Source organism: Crocodylus siamensis, chromosome 8 (genome assembly GCF_052110815.1).
Source record: "Crocodylus siamensis isolate JL-2025a chromosome 8, ASM5211081v1, whole genome shotgun sequence".
Classification (NCBI taxonomy): domain Eukaryota; kingdom Metazoa; phylum Chordata; order Crocodylia; family Crocodylidae; genus Crocodylus; species Crocodylus siamensis.
Genome location: NC_143402.1, coordinates 40,449,908 through 40,469,822, shown reverse-complemented (window position 1 = coordinate 40,469,822; position 19,915 = coordinate 40,449,908). Strand labels below are relative to the sequence as shown.

At 47.4% G+C, this 19,915-nt stretch overlaps 1 protein-coding gene across 2 annotated transcripts in view; it reads left to right on the top strand.

Moving 5' to 3' along the window:
* Nucleotides 1-19,915, top strand: part of LOC149858313 (gamma-aminobutyric acid receptor subunit alpha-3) — a 192,625-nt gene that overhangs the window by 108,051 nt on the left and 64,659 nt on the right. For both annotated transcript variants that reach the window (XM_090059539.1, XM_090059540.1), the window contains one exon: nucleotides 5,038-5,258. In XM_090059539.1, coding sequence (XP_089915665.1) covers nucleotides 5,038-5,258 — 221 coding nt within the window. The remainder of the gene's footprint in view (nucleotides 1-5,037; nucleotides 5,259-19,915) is intronic.

Here is a 19,915-nt window from a genome sequence, read left to right as displayed (position 1 = left end):
GAGATGCATTGGTAGATGCAAGCCAGAGTTTTGTTTGCTTTGCCAGCTGCAGAAATGCATTAGTGGCTCATGTTCATCTTGTGGTTAATCATGACACCCAAGTCTCTTTCAGTTGTGGGATATGCTGGCAGCTGGTGAATCTGAAAAAGGGTATGCAGTAAGAAAAAGTTTAGGAACTTCTAGCCTAGTGCACTAACCAGGTGACCTTAAGTAATTCCTTTATGCAGCATTATCACTGTTGAAAGATAGAGTAGACTCAGTAAGAGGGAATGGTGCATATATCTGTTGAGTACCATTCAGTTATTATAATAGCTATTCTAATATTATAAAAGCCTAAGTCTGTCTGTCCGTAATGCTTTATTTGGGCTCTGATTGGCTGAAAAACAGCCAATCAGAGCACAAAGAAGCATTCGGACAGGTGGCAGCCCACCACCATGATGGTGGGGACACAGGGGTCTAGCCCATCCTCCCCCGTTTCCTAGAGGTGACGGGAACAGAGCAGATGGAACGGGGGGGGGTGGGGGGGTGAGGCTTGCTCCCTGCAGGTGGTGATGATGGAGTGGAGGGGGGATGAGGCCACTGGAGCTGGCCTCCCCCCCCTCCCCCCTTGCTCCTTGGAGGTAATGGCAGCTGTAGCACAGGGCCAGAGCGGGATCGGGATGCTGGGGGGGGAGGGGGAAGGCCACTGGTACTGGCCTTGGCCCACCCCTCCCCCCTTCTGTCATTGCTGCTTGCAGGGCTGGCCATGGAGGCAAGGAAGGGACAAGCGAGCCTGCACACGCTCCTACCTTCCCCCTGCTGCTGTGGCAGGGAACAGGGAAGCAGTCCCAGACCCCAAATAGAAGGGGGCCTGGGCCTGGCACAAGGGATGGGGGGAGAAGCAGGTCCACCGTGGCAGTGGGAGGCAGAAGCAGGCCTGGGCCAATGCAGCAGTGAGGCAGGGAGGGGAGGAGCGGGTCTGGGCCTGGGTCTAATGCGAGGGGTGTGGGGGAAGATTGGGCTCAAGGGGGGCAGGAGAAGATATCCTGCCACAACTGTGGGGGGGGGCAGGGGGAGAAGCAGACCTGGTCCAATGAGGGCCCAGTGTGGGGATGGAGGAGAACCAAGCCCAAGCGGGAGGAGAAGGAGGCCTGCTGCAGCGGTGCCTGACTTGAAATGGCCCGACACGGCAGCTTCTGGGGGAGGGGAAGAAGTGGGCCTTCTTTCCACCTCGGGCCCAGGCCCTCTCCTCCACCACTCCCACCCTGTCAGCTCTGAGCCTGCTCTACCTGTTCCCCTGCCACCGCCAGGTCAGCTCAGGCCTGCTGCTCCCCCCACCACAGCAGGCCGGCTTCTCCCCCTCAGGCCTGGTCCTCCCCCACATCAGGCCCAGGCCCACTCCTCCACTTCCCCTGCCACTGCGGTAGGGAGGGAGGAGTGGGCCCAGACCCCAGGCAGCAGGAAGTAAAGGGAGAGTGGGCTCCCCCCCACCCATCATTCCTGATGGGCAATTGGCTAGTATTACAGAAAGGCAGCTCGGGGTGGAAATGAAGTGGGGCATGCTGGTTTGTGGGGCACAGTGACCTGATAACAGTCAGTTCTTACTATACTTAAATGTGGAGGTCTGCTAAAAGCATGGTGCTATCTAGCTCACCACACACATCAGTGGTGGTGGTGTCCCACAGCTGCCACAGTAACCAACACTGAAGGACTGGAGTGGAGGGCTTTGTTTCACTTGATTTGTGTCCAAGGTATGGATGAATAATTTGGGGGACTTTGGAGATGTAGAACAAGCTGTTGTCATGCTTTCTATTAAAAATTATGTATGGGTCGTCAAGGTCCTAAAGAGGCTAGGGTCGGACTGTCAGTTGGGGAATAAAATGCAGAGGTAATTGCATGCAAGAGAGGCCAGGGGAGCAAAGGTCCCCAGCTGAGTACTGTCTGGGTCACTCTGGGGGTTTTCTGTGCAACAGGCCCGCCTTATTATTTGATTGACAGTTATTGCCTGAGTCTACGTAAGGACAGAACCTGATCGCAGGCTTTCATATCATGTGGCCAGCAGCACCTGCCTCAAGGTGATGTTTGCAATAGCTGCATTTTTCTAATAAACATAAAATGGTGGCAATCTGATATAAATCAGTATTACATCCTTGACTACAATGGTGCATTATCAATTTATACCAGATGAAGACAAAAGCTCAAAGTCTTAGTGCCGAGGCAAGTCGAGTCATCATGAGGCTAGGGTGGGGCTTTATAGTGAGTTAGTTGCTACACAGTAACTGGCCTCATACATGCCTGCAGCAGATGAAAGCTTGCCTGCAGCAGCTTGGCACTTTCTCATTTATTTTTCATTAAGGGGTAAGATTTGTTTTTAGCAGGGTACGTTGGAGTGCACAAGGGCAGTTACCACAGAGCAGCTGTCACTTTCTGAGTCTGCACCCTCCTTTACCTCACAGTTGCATGCCCCAGGTGCCCGTGTCCTAAAAAGCCACATGCAGTCTGGCACAACCCCAGTGGCCTCAATAAAGTTACACCACAGTTTAATTTGGCCCCATATATCCTGTTCATTTCTAGTTTTCATATTTTCCAGGCCCAAAAATATATTTTCAGCTTCTAGATACTTTGTTCTTAAGGAAACTCATTTGTTTTCTCATAATTAATAAAGAATATGTATATACTATTAATCCAGTTAGAATAGCGAGCCATGGGTGATTATCAAATAATTGGTGACAATATAATAGCTTACATCTTTCACCCTGAAGGTCCCTTAATTCATAACCTGAATTCCTAAAGATCCTGAATTCTAATACAGGAGCCACTCAGAACTACCACCAAAATGCAGCCACTTCTGGGGTAAAATGTAGTAGTTCTTTAACAGCACTTGGCAGCACTGAACAAAAATTTAGGATTGGAAATTTAAAAAAAGAGTGTAGTGCCTTCACTGTGATTATAGAAAATAAAGCATTTAAATCTGTATCTACCTACACATGTTGAAATCATTAGGACCTGTAGCTGCCCAGCACCTTGCAGGAGTAGACCAGTATTATCAAGGTGCCTCCAACTGGTTATAGATGCAGAATTTTGGGCACCTGCTTTTGAAGCTGTCAGCCTCTGCTTCCACCTAAACTAGCAAAGTGAAGTTACAGAGGCAAAATGTAATCAGTCCAATTGGAATTTGGCCATAACATTAGCTAATAATGTCTGCTCTTGTGTTAAAAAAAAAGTTCTGTAAGAACTTTTAATGGTATATTGTTGAGGTCTTGGATAAATTGCTTAATTAAAAGGCATTGGGTGGGCGGTAACCTTGAAAGCTCAAGGTCACTACAAGTGCTTCTAGTATTTTTGCATTAATAGGATATAATCCTTGATGTCTTGGCCAGATATTGACCCAGGTAATTCTTTTTTATCTCCTCTACTCCCAGGGTGACTTCAGTGAGGCACAGCATTCTCTGTTTCCCATTTTGAAATTTCTGTATGATGTTGCTGACACAGAATGACTGAGGGGTACCACTCTAGTGCAAGCTGTATTTCACTGATTGCTATAGGATGCCAGAAATATATATCTAAATCTGGAATGTACTTTGGGATGAAAGGTGTTGCTGTGTGGATATTAGGGCTGTGCGAAATTTCAGCAGCTGTTTCATTCGGCGGTGTTTCAGGCCACCGAACGCCTGGAACACCGAATCTGAATCAAAACAGAAGGCTCCAAAACAGCTCTGAAATGAATCAGAAGGCTCCAAATGTTTTGGAGCCGGGCTCGCAGGAAAACAAAAACTAAGAAGAGGGAGGAGGGGAAGGACTGCTCTGATATTGACATCTAGCTCCTGGGTCCCCACCCCATGGTTTGATTCCCCAGCTCTCTGATTATTTCCCTAGCTCTTCCCAGGAAGGTGTGGGCCCCCACTCAGTGCTCATGGTTTCAACAGGCTGCCGCTGCAGGCTGGGGCCTGTGGCAGCCACTCGGTGCAGCCCATGCTGAGCGCACTGTGGTGCTGCCTCTGGCCCCAGCCTGCAGTGGAAGCCTGCTGAAACCCAGTATGCAGATCTGAGGGGCCATGGCCCCCAGGAAGAGCTGGAGAAATCGAACCAAGAGCTGGGGAATCAAACCAGGGGCTGGGCAGTCCCTCGCTCCACAGGAAGCAGAGATCCATGCCAGCATTTCCTCCCTGTTGCTGCCTGCTCTGTGCATCTCCAGATCTGTGATCCCTGGGGAGCCAGGTTGCATGGCAGGGACCAGCACTACCCTGCTGTATGACCTGGCTCTGCAGAAAGTAGAGATCCACGGGGGTCTCCTCACTGCTGCTGCCCACCCCACACAGCCCCACATCATGGGAGCAGTGTGGCAGGCAGCAGTGGTGAGGAGACCCCTGGAATGGATCTATGCTCCCTGTGCAGCCAAGTCACATGGCAGGGACCAGCAGGGTTGCTCACCTCTTTGGCTGCTTCCCTGCCCTGTGACCCAGCATGACAGGGATCTGAAACCTGCACATAGGTCTCCTCACCTGCACAGACGGCAGCAGCCCTCCCCCTCCCCAGCCCTTGCCCTCCCACTGACCCATCCTACTCCCTGCTGGGGCTCCAAGTCCCTGGCCCCAAGCCCCACCCAGCTGGGTAGGACTGTGTGGAGCTTCCCTTGCAGCCTGTTCAAAACAGATTCAGAATAGATTTGGCAGAGCTGAATCTCCCAAACAGATCCAGCGAAACAATATGGGAAAATGATCAGAAACACCGAAATGAATCACTGTCCTCCAAAATGGCCAAATCCAAAACTGAATCAAAACACAGCCATTGCATGCAGCGCTAGCAGATGTGTGAAATCATTATACACCAGGTAGCAAAGCTGCCTAGCCCCTAGAACTTTCCCTGTCCTGGAGAAAGTAACCCTGCTAAATATCCTTTGCTTTTCTTAGTTCATATCCAAAAACAATCATGAGTAAAGAAATAAAAATCAGCCCACCCAATGAAAGGAGTTTTTTTCACCTTTTGAATCTATTGGATAGTTTACAATGAAGAACTGGGTAAGATACAGTTTGATTCACTCTCCTTTCTCCATTCCAGGAATACACCATTGATGTTTTTTTCCGTCAGTCTTGGAGAGATGAAAGGCTAAAGTTTGATGGCCCCATGAAGGTGCTACCCCTTAACAACTTGCTGGCCAGCAAGATCTGGACCCCTGACACCTTCTTTCACAATGGCAAGAAATCAGTAGCTCACAACATGACCACACCCAACAAGCTTCTGCGCCTAGTGGATAATGGCACCCTCCTGTACACCATGAGGTAGGTGTATGTCTCCTAGCCCCTGATAGAACTGGGGTACACCCATGGTTTTACAAATTCCTATGTATATGTGGAACCCAGGTAGAGCGTATGGTGTGATCTTACAGTATGCTACAACCAGGACTATGTATATTTCCTACTGTATCAGTGTATTTCAGTGGCAGTGGTGCTGGGAGGGAGGGCTGGGGGGCTGTGGTGAATTTTGGGGTGGGTGTAGTCCCCTCCCCATAGCCCCACTCCTGTAGGCGCTCTTGATAAGGGAGGGAGCGGGGTTGGGGCTGGGACTGGAGCAAGGACAGGTGCTGCCGAGTCAGGCCCTCCCAGGGTACACATAGTGTCGCCCTGTGGGGTCAGGCCAACTCTCAGGATCTCAATATTGCGCTGTTAGACAGGAGGGTGTGACACAATTGGACATATACAAACACACAAATCAGGTGCATATACACACACACTACCAGCTCAGGCATATACACATCCACACCAGCGTAGGTACATGCATACCTATCACCAAGTTAAGCACATACACTATACACCCCAAAAGTTAGACACAGATCACTAATTCGTATATAATGAACACAATGACATATACATACACACATACACACACACACACACACACACACCAGTTCACACACATATGACCCACCTACACATACACATAGTTAAGTTCCTAACTTGGATGGTACAGTGTATATGTGTGTGCTTGGGGTACCTGGGATACTTGGGGGAAGGTTCAGATGAGAGAGAAAGAGTTAAAGTGCAGGGAGTGAAAATTGCCAGAACCAGAATTAGAATTGGTGGACTACAGAGAAGCTGGCTGAGGAACTGAGGCTTGGGTTTACTTTAGGTAGACTGGGGCTGGAAAGTGAGGCAGACAGCTGAGATATTGGTGGGGGCAGATAAGTGGTGGCAAGGAGGAGACAGCCAGGAAAGAAACGGAGGCAGAAACCTGGTTGCTCAGGGGAAAAAGAAAAGGCAGTGGAGATAAGACAGTGGCAGAGAAACAGGGTAGTTGGAGGCAGAGAGGAGCTCAGGACAGGTGCTGGAGGTGGCAGTGAGCCAGAAGCAGGAGAGGGAAAAATGAGACAGAAGTTAGAGGGACAAGGAGCAGAGCTTGGAGCAGGGCCAAACCATAGTAAAACAAAACCCAACTCAGGGGTCGAAATAACAGTTTTATTAAACAGATAACACACTACACAGCCCCATGAAGTTACTGGTTCAAACACACACACATACATACACACACAAGCACTCACAATGGCAGCAAGAGAAAGAGATTCAGTGGAAGAGTTGGAGTCCAGATAGGGAAGAGAAGCAGAGTCCAAGTCCTTGGTTGAAGAGGGGGTAGGGGATAATAGTTACCTATCCAGGATGGAAAGGGGTCCTTACCTAGTATGTGTTGTCCAGAAGGGGGTTGTCAGCAGGGCCTCTGGGTGGATAGGTGGTGTGGCATGGTGCTGGTCCAGATGGAAAGGGCATCCCACTGGGTCTGTCTTCATTGCCCCTTTTTATAGGGGTAGACCTTGTGTGACCCTAGTGACAGGAGGCATGCCCAGGCAAGGGTCAGCCCCTGGTGTACTGAGCATGTGTGCTTCCTGCAGGGATGTGCAGTTTCGGGTGTCTGTAATGGTGAGAGTTGCTGGTTTTGCAGGGTCTTTTGTCTTTCAAATGCTGGGTTCTTGTCTCTATTCCTGGATGAGGTCCATGGTTCCTGGATGAATCAATGCACGGTGATGGCCTGGTCATTACAGGCCTTTCAGTAGAGGCCTGCTACCATTGTATTTCAATCATTCCCAATCACTCTCATTCATCCAGGAACCAATTTACACGGGAGGGGTACATGACTCATACAGTTGCAACACAGGGGATGCCCTGGCAGAGGACACAAGATGGAGGCTTGACATAATAAATGGAAACTTGACCACTTACACTAACTTACATATATACAGACCTAAAACAGTAACCATACAATATAAAAGCAATACAAACATAATGATTATCACTTATAAAACAGTGTGTATCAATATCAAAATATCAAGTAAATTATTTCCAAAGGGGGGAGAGAAAAATAAAACTTACTACCTAAAATAAAATGTTAAAGCTTATCGTACATCTTAACTTATTTATACTTATCTATAGGGAATAGAGAAGGAGAGAAAAAGTCAGAAATGGTTGGGGAAGGGGAGGGAATGCATTTTAAAATAAATAAAAAAAGAAAAACTGGGGGTTTTGCTACAATAGCAGCAGGAATCGCCCCCTCCCCATGCAGCTCAGTCCCACTCCCCACCTTGGCAGCAGTCCTTTTCCTGGCCCCGCTCCCTTCCCCCACAGCAGACTTACCAGCACGACCCAGCTGCTCTCCATGTGGCTGGGCTGCACTCCTGGCTGCCTGCATGCTGCACTATGGCTTCACATATGCATGCGTTCACCTGCATACCCCCTACAAACCTTTTAAGTACCCCCAGGAGTATGCATACCCCCAGCTGACAACCATTGCACTAGACAGGAACCCTCTCAATGTTATTGCCTCAGCATTATCATGTTTTATGACAGCCATGCATAGCCTGCTACTGCTGGTACACATCAGCAGGAGAGAGCTAAATCTTGAGTCCGGGGATACAGAGTGGGGGGGAAGCTCCAGCCTCTGCATGCACCCCAGGAAGGAATGAGGGGAATGTGCTCCTGGATCTGTGTGCAGGGCAAGGGCATGCTACCACTGCAGCCTGGGCCTGGGGCAGCTCCAGGCTCTTCCTGGTGAGGGTTGGGCTGGGCTGCACTTGAGGCAGGCAACGGTGGTGCTGGGAACGAAGGCTACAGTGAATTTTGTGGTGGCTGCAATGCCCCCCATAGCACCCTCCCATAGCTGCTGCTGCCTGCCCCGAGCACAGCCTGGCCCAGCCCCACACCAGGAGGAGCTTGGTGCTGCCTGGTCCCAGCCCGCAGTGGCAGTCCACCCTCACCCTGCACGCAGATCCGGGGGCAAGCTCCATGCCTTCTCAGGGTGCATGCAGCAATGGGAGCCATCCCCCCACATGCCCCTTGGATGAGATGCTCACAGCTCTATCCCTTGCTCCACCCCAGCCTTGCAGCATCTTTCCCTGCCCCAGGGCCAGCCATACTCCCTCCCTCTCTGCAGGGGCCTCGATCTTCTCCCCACCTCCTTCATAACAGACTTACTAGCCAGACACCACTCTTCATGTTGCCTAGCTGCATATCAGAATTGGATCAGTATCAACCAATATGGCTTGTTAAAAATTAGACCAATTATGAGCCCAAAAATTCTTTATTACAGCACCCCTAATTATTACAGCTATACAGCACTAGGTCTTTTTCTCTGGCCTCATGTACCTTGTGCCTAAGGGACACAAACTGACCTTTCTATCCAGAGGTATTGACAATTTTCTAGGGGGGGAAACAAGTCCATGTCCTGACCCTCTTCCCTGCCATGGAGATCTGGCCCCCAGAACAGCTCTGGTACCCAAGAGAGGAAGAGGCTGTACAGTGTTACCGGATTTCTAGAAGATGATAGAATAAATCCTGTTTCACTTTATGTGAGAAAGCAGTGTGTAGGCAGCCACATAGCTGTAGCTTTTGGCATGTTCATTAGGTCTGTGCGAAACAGCACCATTCTGTTTCACCTTGAGTTTCAAGGTTTTGACAGAACAGTATTTCGTATCGACTTTCGTTTCAATTTGAAAGAGCTGTTCTGTTTTGCTTTGTTGAAACAGTGAGGCTGTTTTGACTCTGTTTTGAATTTTGCTAAATTGGCTGAGGATAGGGAGTCAGCCCAGGCACTGATCACTGCTGCTGGGAGTGCAGCCCTGGTTCTCCCCTGTCTCTCACCACCTTGCTGTTGGCTGCTTCAAAACCATGAAATGTTTTGAAATTTTGTTTTGAGGCTGTTTCGAAGCCCTTCATTTTGATTTAATTTCACTGTTTCAAGCTTGAAATGAGTCGAAACAGTGTTGAATTGAAACAGCCAGTGAAATTTCACACAGCCCTAATGTTCATACAGTTTGTGATTATATTCTGCCCTGTAGGAAAATAGAATTGTCCTGCATGTGCACATGCCAGAAGTTTAATGGAGGAGCTCCCACCTTTTAACCTTATAACTTAGGGCATTTTCACTGGAGCAGAGGATCCAGGCCTTAGCCCCCAGCTGAGGCCATGGACTAGTCAGTGGGGCCCAAAGTTTTTGGCAGGTGTGCCACAAATTAGCCCTGCACCCTCCCCAAGTTCTACTTAGATCCATTTCCCTTAGACAGCTGAGCAGCAGATTTGATGTTTCCTACCCTGTGCTTCTTGCTTGATTTGATGCTTCCTGCCAATCTGCTATTGTTCTGTTTGTCCCCTCCCCAGTCTTCCATGTGCTACACACAGAGGTTGCCTGTGCACTTGTGACATTTGTGCCACAGGCTGGATACTAGGGCTAGACATTTCCCGTGCACTGCTCCTGAGGTTGGCCCCATGCACCTTGCATTTAACATTCATTGCATAAGCAACACTGAGAAAGTTTCTGTCCCACTGGGAGCAGTGGTATAGACCAGAACCCAGTGGCGCCTTCCAGCTAAGGAAGCATCCCTCTCACTGGGATGTCATCCCTGTCACCACATATCTTCCCTTCTTTCTGACCCCACATATCTCCCTCTCTTAGTATCTCAGTGGATCACTTATAAGAGGAGGACTGGACTATGATCCGGTGTTGAAATCAGCATGCAGGCAAACAGGATATGGCTCCTCTGAATGAAGGGCCCTAGAACCTGGGACGCTGCTTCCTAGTAGCTTACCTTTTGAGCTAAAAGGTTGGAAGATCTTCCTCAGCTCCCTCTCCTTTCATCATGTCTTTTGGACTTTCCTAGCCTTACACACATGCTTGTATGATGCTATTTTGCTACCCACCTGGAGCACAGTTCTACTGAGCATGCTAGCATGGGCAGAGCTAAATCACGAACAGCAGTTAGGCCTATGGCGGACATTATGCTTAAGATCTGATTAACCAGTTAATTAAGTCTTACAGTGGTGTTGGGTGGGGGGGTGCACGGGGGTGGCTGTGCATACCCTAAGAGTGCCAGTGCCCCCCCTGCAAGCGCTGGCTAATCGCTGTGATCGCTGCAGCTGCTTCCAGGATTACCCGGGGGGACCCCCTCCCCCCCACTCTGCAGGATTGCCTGCAGGAGCCCACCCCCCAGTCTGCAGAACTGGTCACATGGGGGGCACGTGTCCCCCCCCCACCCCCCCGACTAAGGCAGCACCAGCTGCCCATGGGGTCTTGAATAGTAATCTGGGCAATTAATGGCATGATAAAGTGGGAAGTAAATCACAAAATTATTCTACAAAAAATATATAATAATACATAATAGATTATTTATTGATATTAAATACGTGGCTGGTTTCCATTGTGCCTTAAACTGAACAAGTGACAGGCTCCCTACCATGTAGCTTGATCTTGCTTGTATGTCAAGGCTCTGGAACCAGAGCTAGGACCCTACCAATGTCTCAAACTAGCTCTGGTGCAGTCCTGGGCCTAAGACCAACAATTAAGTGATTGTCAGTCTCAGCCCCAGGACTGCACTGCAGGCTCCAACTAGCTCTGGTGCAGTCCCATGTGGTTCACCAGGCACCTGGTTTTTTACTTGCCAGTGCAGGAGGAGGTCAGGATCATTATCCCAGTCAGACTCCCCCTATATATTGGCAAATAGTAATGGTGTGACTGGGATTGGATCCCCAGTCCCTAGATTGAGCATCTCGCTATGCACAATGTGGTTTGTCAGGAGGTGCAATTGTTGGGATTGGAAAACAGATCCCAGTGCATCATTAAGTGAATGTGTGCCAGGAACCTCAAGTGCCCAAAACTGCAGTTATGTGGCAGCAAGAGTGCCATTTGGGCAGATAAGATTTAGTCCTGTGCTGCCACCAGCTTGTCCTGGCTGAGTGCACCTCTGCCCTGTCCTATTCATGGCTGTGACTCATGGGCCATACTTAGCCCTGCATGTCTATATGGAGTTGGACTCATACAGTATTCTCCAATCCTTTATTTTGTAGGAGGTCTTTCCTGATACCTCCTGCTTGAGGCATCAGGTTCTAAGATGAGCATTGGAAGTGTTTCAACTGGTATTTACCCTATCATGAATACTAACTCTTCTTAGTCAAGTTAGCATTCATCTAAAGTTGCTCTGGTGGAATAGCATCTCTGACACATGCATCCAGCAAAGTTACACTTATATGATGGTATTTATGGTTCCCTTTACTGAACTGAGTGGCAGACCAACTGGAGCTCAGCATCCAGAGATTTCCTGTTATCACAATGCAGCCTCCTTGGATATGGATGCGGCATTACAAAACAAACATCAGAGTTTAGTATCAGGGCAGTGCCCCTGGATTTTTTACTCTCCTTCCCAATTCCAACACAAAATCTCTCTCTCTTCCCCTCTTTCAGGTAGCTGAGCCATTTCCTCTGCCTTCTCCCTACTTTCCTAACTGCTTGGACAGTCATTCCTCAAACACAGAGTCTTTAGTCCTATTATGCATCTTATTTTAGGCTGCCTGAACTTCATGGTGCTCTTATCCTACCAGTGTAGTTCACAGAAGCCACATTTAGGGCACCAAAATCTATTTAGGCCCTTGGGTTGAGTCTAGGTTGAGCAAAACTGTGATAACTGAAAAATGCATATTAATTTGCCACTGGCTGCAGGAAGCTCTAGGTGAAATCGGTGACCAATGTTATGCGCAGAGTTTGGTTAATAATTCAGGGGTTGGCAATGGTCTGTACTCAAAGCTAAGCTCTGTTAAAGTGACCCCATACTGCAAAACTTTGCTGAGCTCTGGGTTAGATGACCCATATGATCCATTCCTGCCTCAAAATTTGTAAGGCTGTCACCATCCTGATTCTTTGAAGATAGGATTCAATACTTCTAAAATTATGTCTCAAAGAACACTTCTCTGAAAAGCAGCAGTAATAATGGTATGGCAAGGATCTATATTTACTATCTCTGCCATCTTCAGAATATATGTGCTTGAATTAAAGATGGTTTCTTTAACTGTCAGCCCTACAAACTCAACTGAGTACCTGAGAATCAGACTGGATCTTTTGTATTTAGGCAATTCAGGCAGCATCACCCATAATAAAGACATGGAAGGCCAAATTATGTCCTTAGTGCAGTGGTTTTCAAACTTTTTGAGTTGAGCCCCCCTCTGAGTTACAATTTTGTTTGTGCCCACCTCCATCCCCCTCACTGCAGAGGAGCAGTACAGCCAGACACAGGGAGCCCCTCATCCTAGCAACTGCCACGGCTCAGATCCACTCCACAGGGTGGGCTCCACCCACTGTGGCTCCATTGCCTTGCCCTCACTGCAGCTCTAGGCTATGAACCTGCTGCACTGGGCTCCCAGAGGCACAGCAGCGCACTGGCAGAGCCTGCCTGAGGCTCCCTGCCACTGCATGCCCCCACAAGGCTGCAGTGGTACTGGCTCCTTGCAAACTTCTTACCTGTGAACCCTGCACTTTGCCTCCCCACCTCCTCCCCACAAATTTTCCTTCACATCCACTCCACATTTTGAGAACTGCTGCCTTAGTGGCACGTAAGTGTGCAACTTGTCTTGAAAAGAACTGGATGAATGCAATTGATTCAAAATGAGTAATGCCCTCTGATGATGCTGCCATTCATGGCAATGCAATAGGAATGGTCAAAGAACAAGCTCAGCAGAGACATGGGATGTTTCTGTCCATGCAGATGCCCCAGAGGTTCGATTGTTAACAAAGATAGACCTAGGTTAGAAGGCTAAACCCAAGACTCTGAATTTGAGCGCAGCTCAGCATTGCGAAACCCAAACATTCTCTCTTCAACTTACTTTCCTAAAAGGGCTCATTTTCAGTTCTGTTTTCTGCCCTCTGAGAATGAAACTCCTGAAAACAAATAATGAGATTTCAGTGCTTCCAAAGCCAAATCCTGAATCGTGAAAAAGATTGAGCCTCAAACACATCCAAAAGCTAAATCTAAGCACAACTTACTTAGCAGGAATGTAGCAATTGATCAATCTCCTGGAGACAGCAGAGTAAAGCTTTAAAAAAAGGGAAACCCCCATATTTAAGTTCCAGGAATTGGAGTCAATATCTCATCCTATAGTACTACACAGGTAGCTACAGAAGCAATAATGGTACATCAAAGGTTCTGATAATGATAGCCATGAGAATGAAGCTGGAGAGGTTGCTGTACCATCAGCACCAAGAGAGAGATGTTGAGTCTGGTTCACACATCTTGCCACTGTGTTCATCTCTTCAAAGGACATTACAGGCATTTAAAAAGAAAAGCTATTTCCTTGTGGGGTGTTTAATTTCTTGTAAGGTTGTCTCTTATGCCAGCAAAGCAAGGGAAAAAAACAAGTTGGTCATGCCTAGACTATACCATTCAGTATGTCTGTATTAGGAAGCAGCACAGACTCAGTGAATGTTTGCTTCATGCCCTAACAGCTGGAATGTAGGCACCTTTGTGTGGAGCTGGACATTGCTGTTCATCTCATGTCTGCTTACTACTGTGTGCTCAGTGCTGTGCATCTGTTTGGAGGTAGGTTGGGCATGCTGTTTCACTGAAAAATACCCTAGCATAGTTCTTTAGAACAGATGTGTCTTCAGAACTATGCACAAGAAGGATGTAACAGATGACTGAGGCAGCTTCTGACAGAATAAAAAATGCACTGGTAGGACTGTGAGAGCAGGGGGACCTGAGTCAGCTAATACGTATAGCTTAGGGTTTGTAGTGACACTTCAGAATTATAGCTCAGCCTTAAGATGGCATCACCCCAATTGATAGGATTCTTTTTCTGTTTGAGGGCCATACAGTACCTCCTATAGCTGTTTTGTAATGTCTTGTATAAATATACAGTAAAAGCTCTGTTATCCAGCATCCCTGGGCAATGCAGGGTGCCAGTTAATCAAATGTGCCAGTTATCTGAGAGTTATACTTATCTCCAGCCCAGCGGATTGGAGGTGTCTTTGCCTGTTCAGCCGTCACCCCTCCTGCTGCATCTGATGAACCAGGGCTTTCACGCACTGGCATCAGTGTGCTGGGAGACAGGGAGGGGGGCCCCGTGCAGGCTGCTTTGCCCTGGGCCATGGTCCCCGAGGAAGAAGTGGGACTCAGCTTGCAGTGGCGAAACTGGAAATGCCACGGTGGGACGGATGCCAGTTAATAGAGCATTCTGGATGGTAAAGTGCTGGATAACACAGCTTTTACTGTATATTTATTCTGTAGTGAGCTCCTTTGACCAAATGCTGAACAGGCGGATATAATTGCCTGGGAAGTGAGAATACCGGTATTCCTTTCAATCTGATGTTCTGACATTTCATTAAGCAAAGCATATGGTCCTATAAGAAGTCCTTGAGCTAGGAGCAAGACTCAGCAGGAGAGGCCATGTGGGTGGGAGACCAGAAGAGGGATGTGTCCTCTCCTGAGCTGTTATTGATTTCAAAGCACACATAAATATTTCAACCAATTAATTAGTGCTCTGAAGGATGAGAGTGTATATGTAACAAAAAAAGTAAGAGAACATGAGCGCATGTGTATAGACATGTCTGTGTGAGAGAATGTGTATTTTGGGGAAAGATCACAAAAAAGATCATATGCTTATACTAGGGATAGAGAGAGGTCTAAGGCACGTTTCCCTTACCCTGCAGCAAGACAACTCCAGAACTGCTCACAAATAGTTTGTCATGCTCCAGCTTCTTGGATGGCTGAAACTGCTGCAAAATTTTGGGTGGAGTTTTGCCTGCATGGGTTAGCCATTTCATTTCTTGTTTCATGTTTGAAATCTGTGAGATGTCCACAGTAGCTGTGCCTCCCTGTTCTAGCTCACAGAGTGAGGCAGAAAAGGCTAAAGCAAGGCGCACACACACAAATATGCCTAATTACAGCTGGCCAGAATTCGGAATTTTGGTATGTCCAACAAGGGGAAAGAGCCTTGACCCAAAATAAGAATGAAAACTGGAAAATTTGAAATTTCTCACAGAAGGAAAATTCTGGAAAATACATGGAGCTTTTTTGGAGGCAGATTGTTTTGTGTTTTTTCCTGTTCTGGCTGTTACTATTGTTTTTTAAGAAACACTTCCATTTTGTTTTCTAAAACAAAATGGAGTGGTGCCTTTCCTGCTTTTGAAGGATTTTCCAGGGACCTTCTGATCCTTAGTGCTAGGGACAGACATTAGACATAAACCAGTTTAAGTGATCAGAAACTGCTTTAAACCTGTAACAGAACAGATGTTGAGTGCACATAAACCAGTTTGAAAATGACTGAAACCTGTTTTAGATAAACCTGGCTGAATGTAGTATCAGACTTAACTGATTTGAGTCAAACTGGTTTATGCAATGTCTGTTCCACACCCCTTGCTGGTTTAAGTTAAATCAGAGTCCCCCAACATCCTGGCATGCTCTCTGGGCTGGGTGGGGCTCTCTGCTCCACAGCAGGGCTGGCCCCTCCCCTCTGCTCCCTGGCTGGAGCTCCAGCACAAACTGCAAGTTGCTCCCCCCGTCCACCACTCCCTGCTAAGCAGGAATTCCCCCTTCCCCTCTGCCTTCCTAAGGAGGTGTCTGTGTATTAGCTAGAAGACCACATGCTGGCTACTGTCTGTGCTGAATCAACAGGTAGAATCAGCAGGCAGAATCAACAAGTAGCTGGTAAAAGTCATAGATTCATAGATTCATAGGTGTTAGGATCAGAAGTAACCGCAACAGATCATCGAGTCCGACCCCCCGCATAGACAGGAAAGCGTGCAGGGTTCAGATGACCCCAACCAGATGCCCATCCAAGTCCTTCTGTTGCTTTCTTAATGGGGTGATAAACCTGAGTTAGGTCGTGATAAACACTGTTATCAGTTCCCTGCTGCTCTAATCAGAGCATTCTGTTGTGGCCTGGCCAACTCCTGCCCCAGCTCAGTGCTAGGGAAGGAAAAGAGGGCTGCTCTATTGCCCCCTGGCTGTTAGTCTGAGCCACTGCAGGCATGTGCCTGCACATCTGGGATGTCTATCCAGTTACAAAACTGATTTAGCCTAGCCGGGTTAGACTAACCTGCAAAGATTTTTATCAATTCAAGCTTGGGCTTTTTGAATGTCTGTCCCTAGCCTAGAAGACCTCTTGACATACTGTGACAGAGGTGGACACTGCCTGGTAAGTACTCAGAAGTCCAGAAGTCCTCTGCTGTGGTGTGGGGACCTTATGGCCATTAGTTTCATCTTAAGCTTGGGCTAACAGGCATTCTGCTGCAGAGTTAGAACATAAGTCCTGAGAGTCAGAGTCCTTGTTTGACTCCTTGGTCTGTGGTGGTAAGCCTTGAAGTCCTAGGGTCTCCTGGTCTGAAGCAGTTCACAAGGCCTGGCTACCCCAGACCTATGCATTCTGGAAGTCTCCAGGCCATCAGCTCCAGAACCAGTTTGCAAGGCGAGCTGGAAACCAGTCAGTTTTCTCACAAAAGCCAGTCTGCCAGACACAGTTCCATCAGAACCCTATGAGTGTTTCAGCAGGAATTCATCAAACTGTTGTTAATATTTTCCTGTGAAAACCTTTTGTGTTAGAATATTCCTGGCCAGCTCTCTTTTCAATCTGATACATACACACATATGCCCACATACACATATACAGATGCATGTCCACATATGCACATACACTCAAATACCCACCCTGACAGATATACACATTGGCAAGCAGCTCTGAAGTAGTCAGGGATCTCTAGTGCTGACTCCAGCTGCAGAAGTGGCACAGCACTCTCTACCAGGTCCTTTGCATGACAGTCACAGAGACTAAGAGACTAAGAGCTCTTCTCCAGAATTCTGGACACTTAGAGTAAGGGAAATGAGTTAGAGGCTGGCATAGCCTGGTTATTGTCCTTGGTATTGATGTTGAGATGCAGCTATTGGTCAGCATACCTTACTAGCTAAAGCAAGTATGAACTAATCCAGCTTCAGTATAGCCCAACTGCATTGAAAAAGATGCTGACAGCCCACCCCATGCTAGCCAAATATCATGTACATCTAATTAGGATTCCAAGATTCAGAGTCTGAAAGCTTTTCTGTGCTATCCTGTGGTGCATGGAGCTGCAAGAATGCAGTTTCATAGTTGGTAGAGTCAGAAGGGACCTGAGCAGATCATCAAGTCCAACCCCCTGCCATGAGCAAGAAAGAATGCTGGGGTCAAATGACCCCGGCTAGGTGATTATCTAGCCTCCTTTTGAAGACCCCCAGGGTAGAAGCGAGCACCATTCCCTTGGAAGTTGGTTCCAGATCCTACCTGCCCTGACTGTGAAGCAGTGCCTCCTGTTATATAGCCTGAATCTACTTTCAGTCAACTTATGGCCATTATTCCTCATTACTCCCAGTAGTGCTCGGGGGAACGGGGACTCTCCCATAGCCTGCTGCTCCCCCTTGGCCAGTTTGTAGATGACCACCAGATCCCCTCTGGTGACTGTGTACAATTCCTTTTTGCCATTACTTTATTTTTCTGCTGTTTGGCATTTTGCTGCAATTAAAGCAATTGGGCCAGGTCCTCCTGTTCATTTCAACCTTTTTGTGCTGCTTTGGTTCAGAAAAGCACAATTTCCCCATATTGCTGAGTGTTCACCCAATGCGCATATGAAGTTGGCATGGATGTCTCCTCCTGAAATTTATCTCCTTCTTCAGCCACTGTCATTGAGAGGACAAGAAAATTCTGTGATCCAGTTATTCTCAGTTGGTGTATTGTCCCTTTGATTCCCTGTGTGCTTCAAAGGTGCTTTAAGGCTGCTCTAAATTGCACCAAGGCCATTATGGCACTGGCCCCAAAAATCTGGGATCTGAGCCAACTCTTTTGTTCTCTATCTGACTCAGCCCCAACCACTGGGTATTGATTGCAGCTGAAAAATCTAACTTCCTAGAGTGAATTAAAAGCCATATTTGGCTTATTGGATTTCATCATGCACAAGAAGAAAAGTACTGGTGATAAGGATGGGGTTCTTTTGAGAGGATGACTTTGAAAACACCTTATTGAAATCCTTTTGGAACAATAAGGCACTCAGCAATGCCAAAGATGTTTAAAAGGAAAGGTAAGGAGGGTATGCAGGAGAAAAGGGAAAGTTTCCTCGTGACAAAAGCAGAAAGAATGGTAAGGTTTTTGCACAAAATACCAACATTATCTTTATGCTAATAACACTGAATAATGGGACAAGCAGAATGCATTCCGGTTCAGAGATATTTGCAAGCCAGAAAAGTTATGCTCTCCTTAAGAACTGATGGACATATCTGAAGTGCTTTGAAAAACTCAAAGGACTATAGTGTCCCAGAACTCACCTGTACCACTAAAGCAGTAAGCCCGCTCATCCACTTCTTCTCCACACCTGTCAACTCTGGAATTGGAATGATAAGGACACCCTTAAAAGGGGACACCCCAAGCTGCTACTCTTGGAAGTGCTGGAAACCTAGGTCCTCCGTGCCACATCAGGGGAACTCTTGGTTACCCTTTTTGTTAACCTATCTGCCTTCTGTATTTGGCAGATAAGAAAGGGGATCATTAGCTAGAATAGCAATGTAGGTGACAATGGGAAGTAAACCATACAGTTTGGTCCAAGGGCCATTGCAGTGTAGAAGTCCATTGGCTTCAATGAGGTTTGGGTCAGGTTCTGGTGAAAGCATTATCTGCTAAGGGAAGAGGGTGTAACCATTTCTTAGACAAGGAAGAATGAAGAGGACATCAAAAAGCTGGAGGCAGGGTGCATATTTTGCTACGTGAGGAAGTTACTTCAAGTTGTACAATGTTTCTTTACCGGGCTAAAGAGCAAGAGTTTAGCTGAGTTTGTGCTTACAAACTCACAAGGCTGCATTGGGAGCCCTTTGCTCCCAGCAGTGAGCAGTCACTCACACCAGGATTTTCTTAGACTTCAGTCTAACATTGGGACCAGTGGAGTTCAGTCTGGCTGACAATGAACAGGCAGGAGCTATTTAGCAGAACAGGACCTGCTCTGAGTAAAACAGCTTGTATTTCATAACACTGCTCACAGTTGAGGTCAAGCTCAACAAACAATATCCCTGTACTTCATACAGCACTATCACCCATAGTGTAAATAAGATCAGGCAAACTGACATTATTTGTAGCAGCCAAGGAAATGTAAACCCAGGTGTGCTGCTGTTGCACCTGGAGGAAGAGATGTGGTGCTGTGACACCAGTCTGGAGGAGAGAAGGGTTTGGGGAGGACTCGAGGATTGCAAGGTGACAAGATTGTTGCACAAAAGCGGTTCGTTTCTTTGGAGGCCCGCAAAGATCACAGACACACAAACATCAGCCGGTACAAAAGGATGTATTTGTTTGCAAACAAGGTCAGAGTGGGGCATTGATGCCCAAATCAGCTTCTGACAAACTAATTGTGTTTGCAAGCGGAATTTATCTTCTCTCTCCTGAGCACGTGTGCAGACACCGGAACTCTTACAGCTACTTCCATTTCATACAAGCATACATGTAGTTACATCATTACATACATCGCATGTATAGTATAATTAGCTACTTAAGTATGCGGGGCGGAGAGATGAATATGCAACAGTTCATTAAGCATGCCCAGAAACTACAGCAGTTCATCAAAAGTTCATACTCCAAGGCCACAGTCAATTGAATTCCAGCTTCTGTAATCAGCATGAGAAAGGCTATGG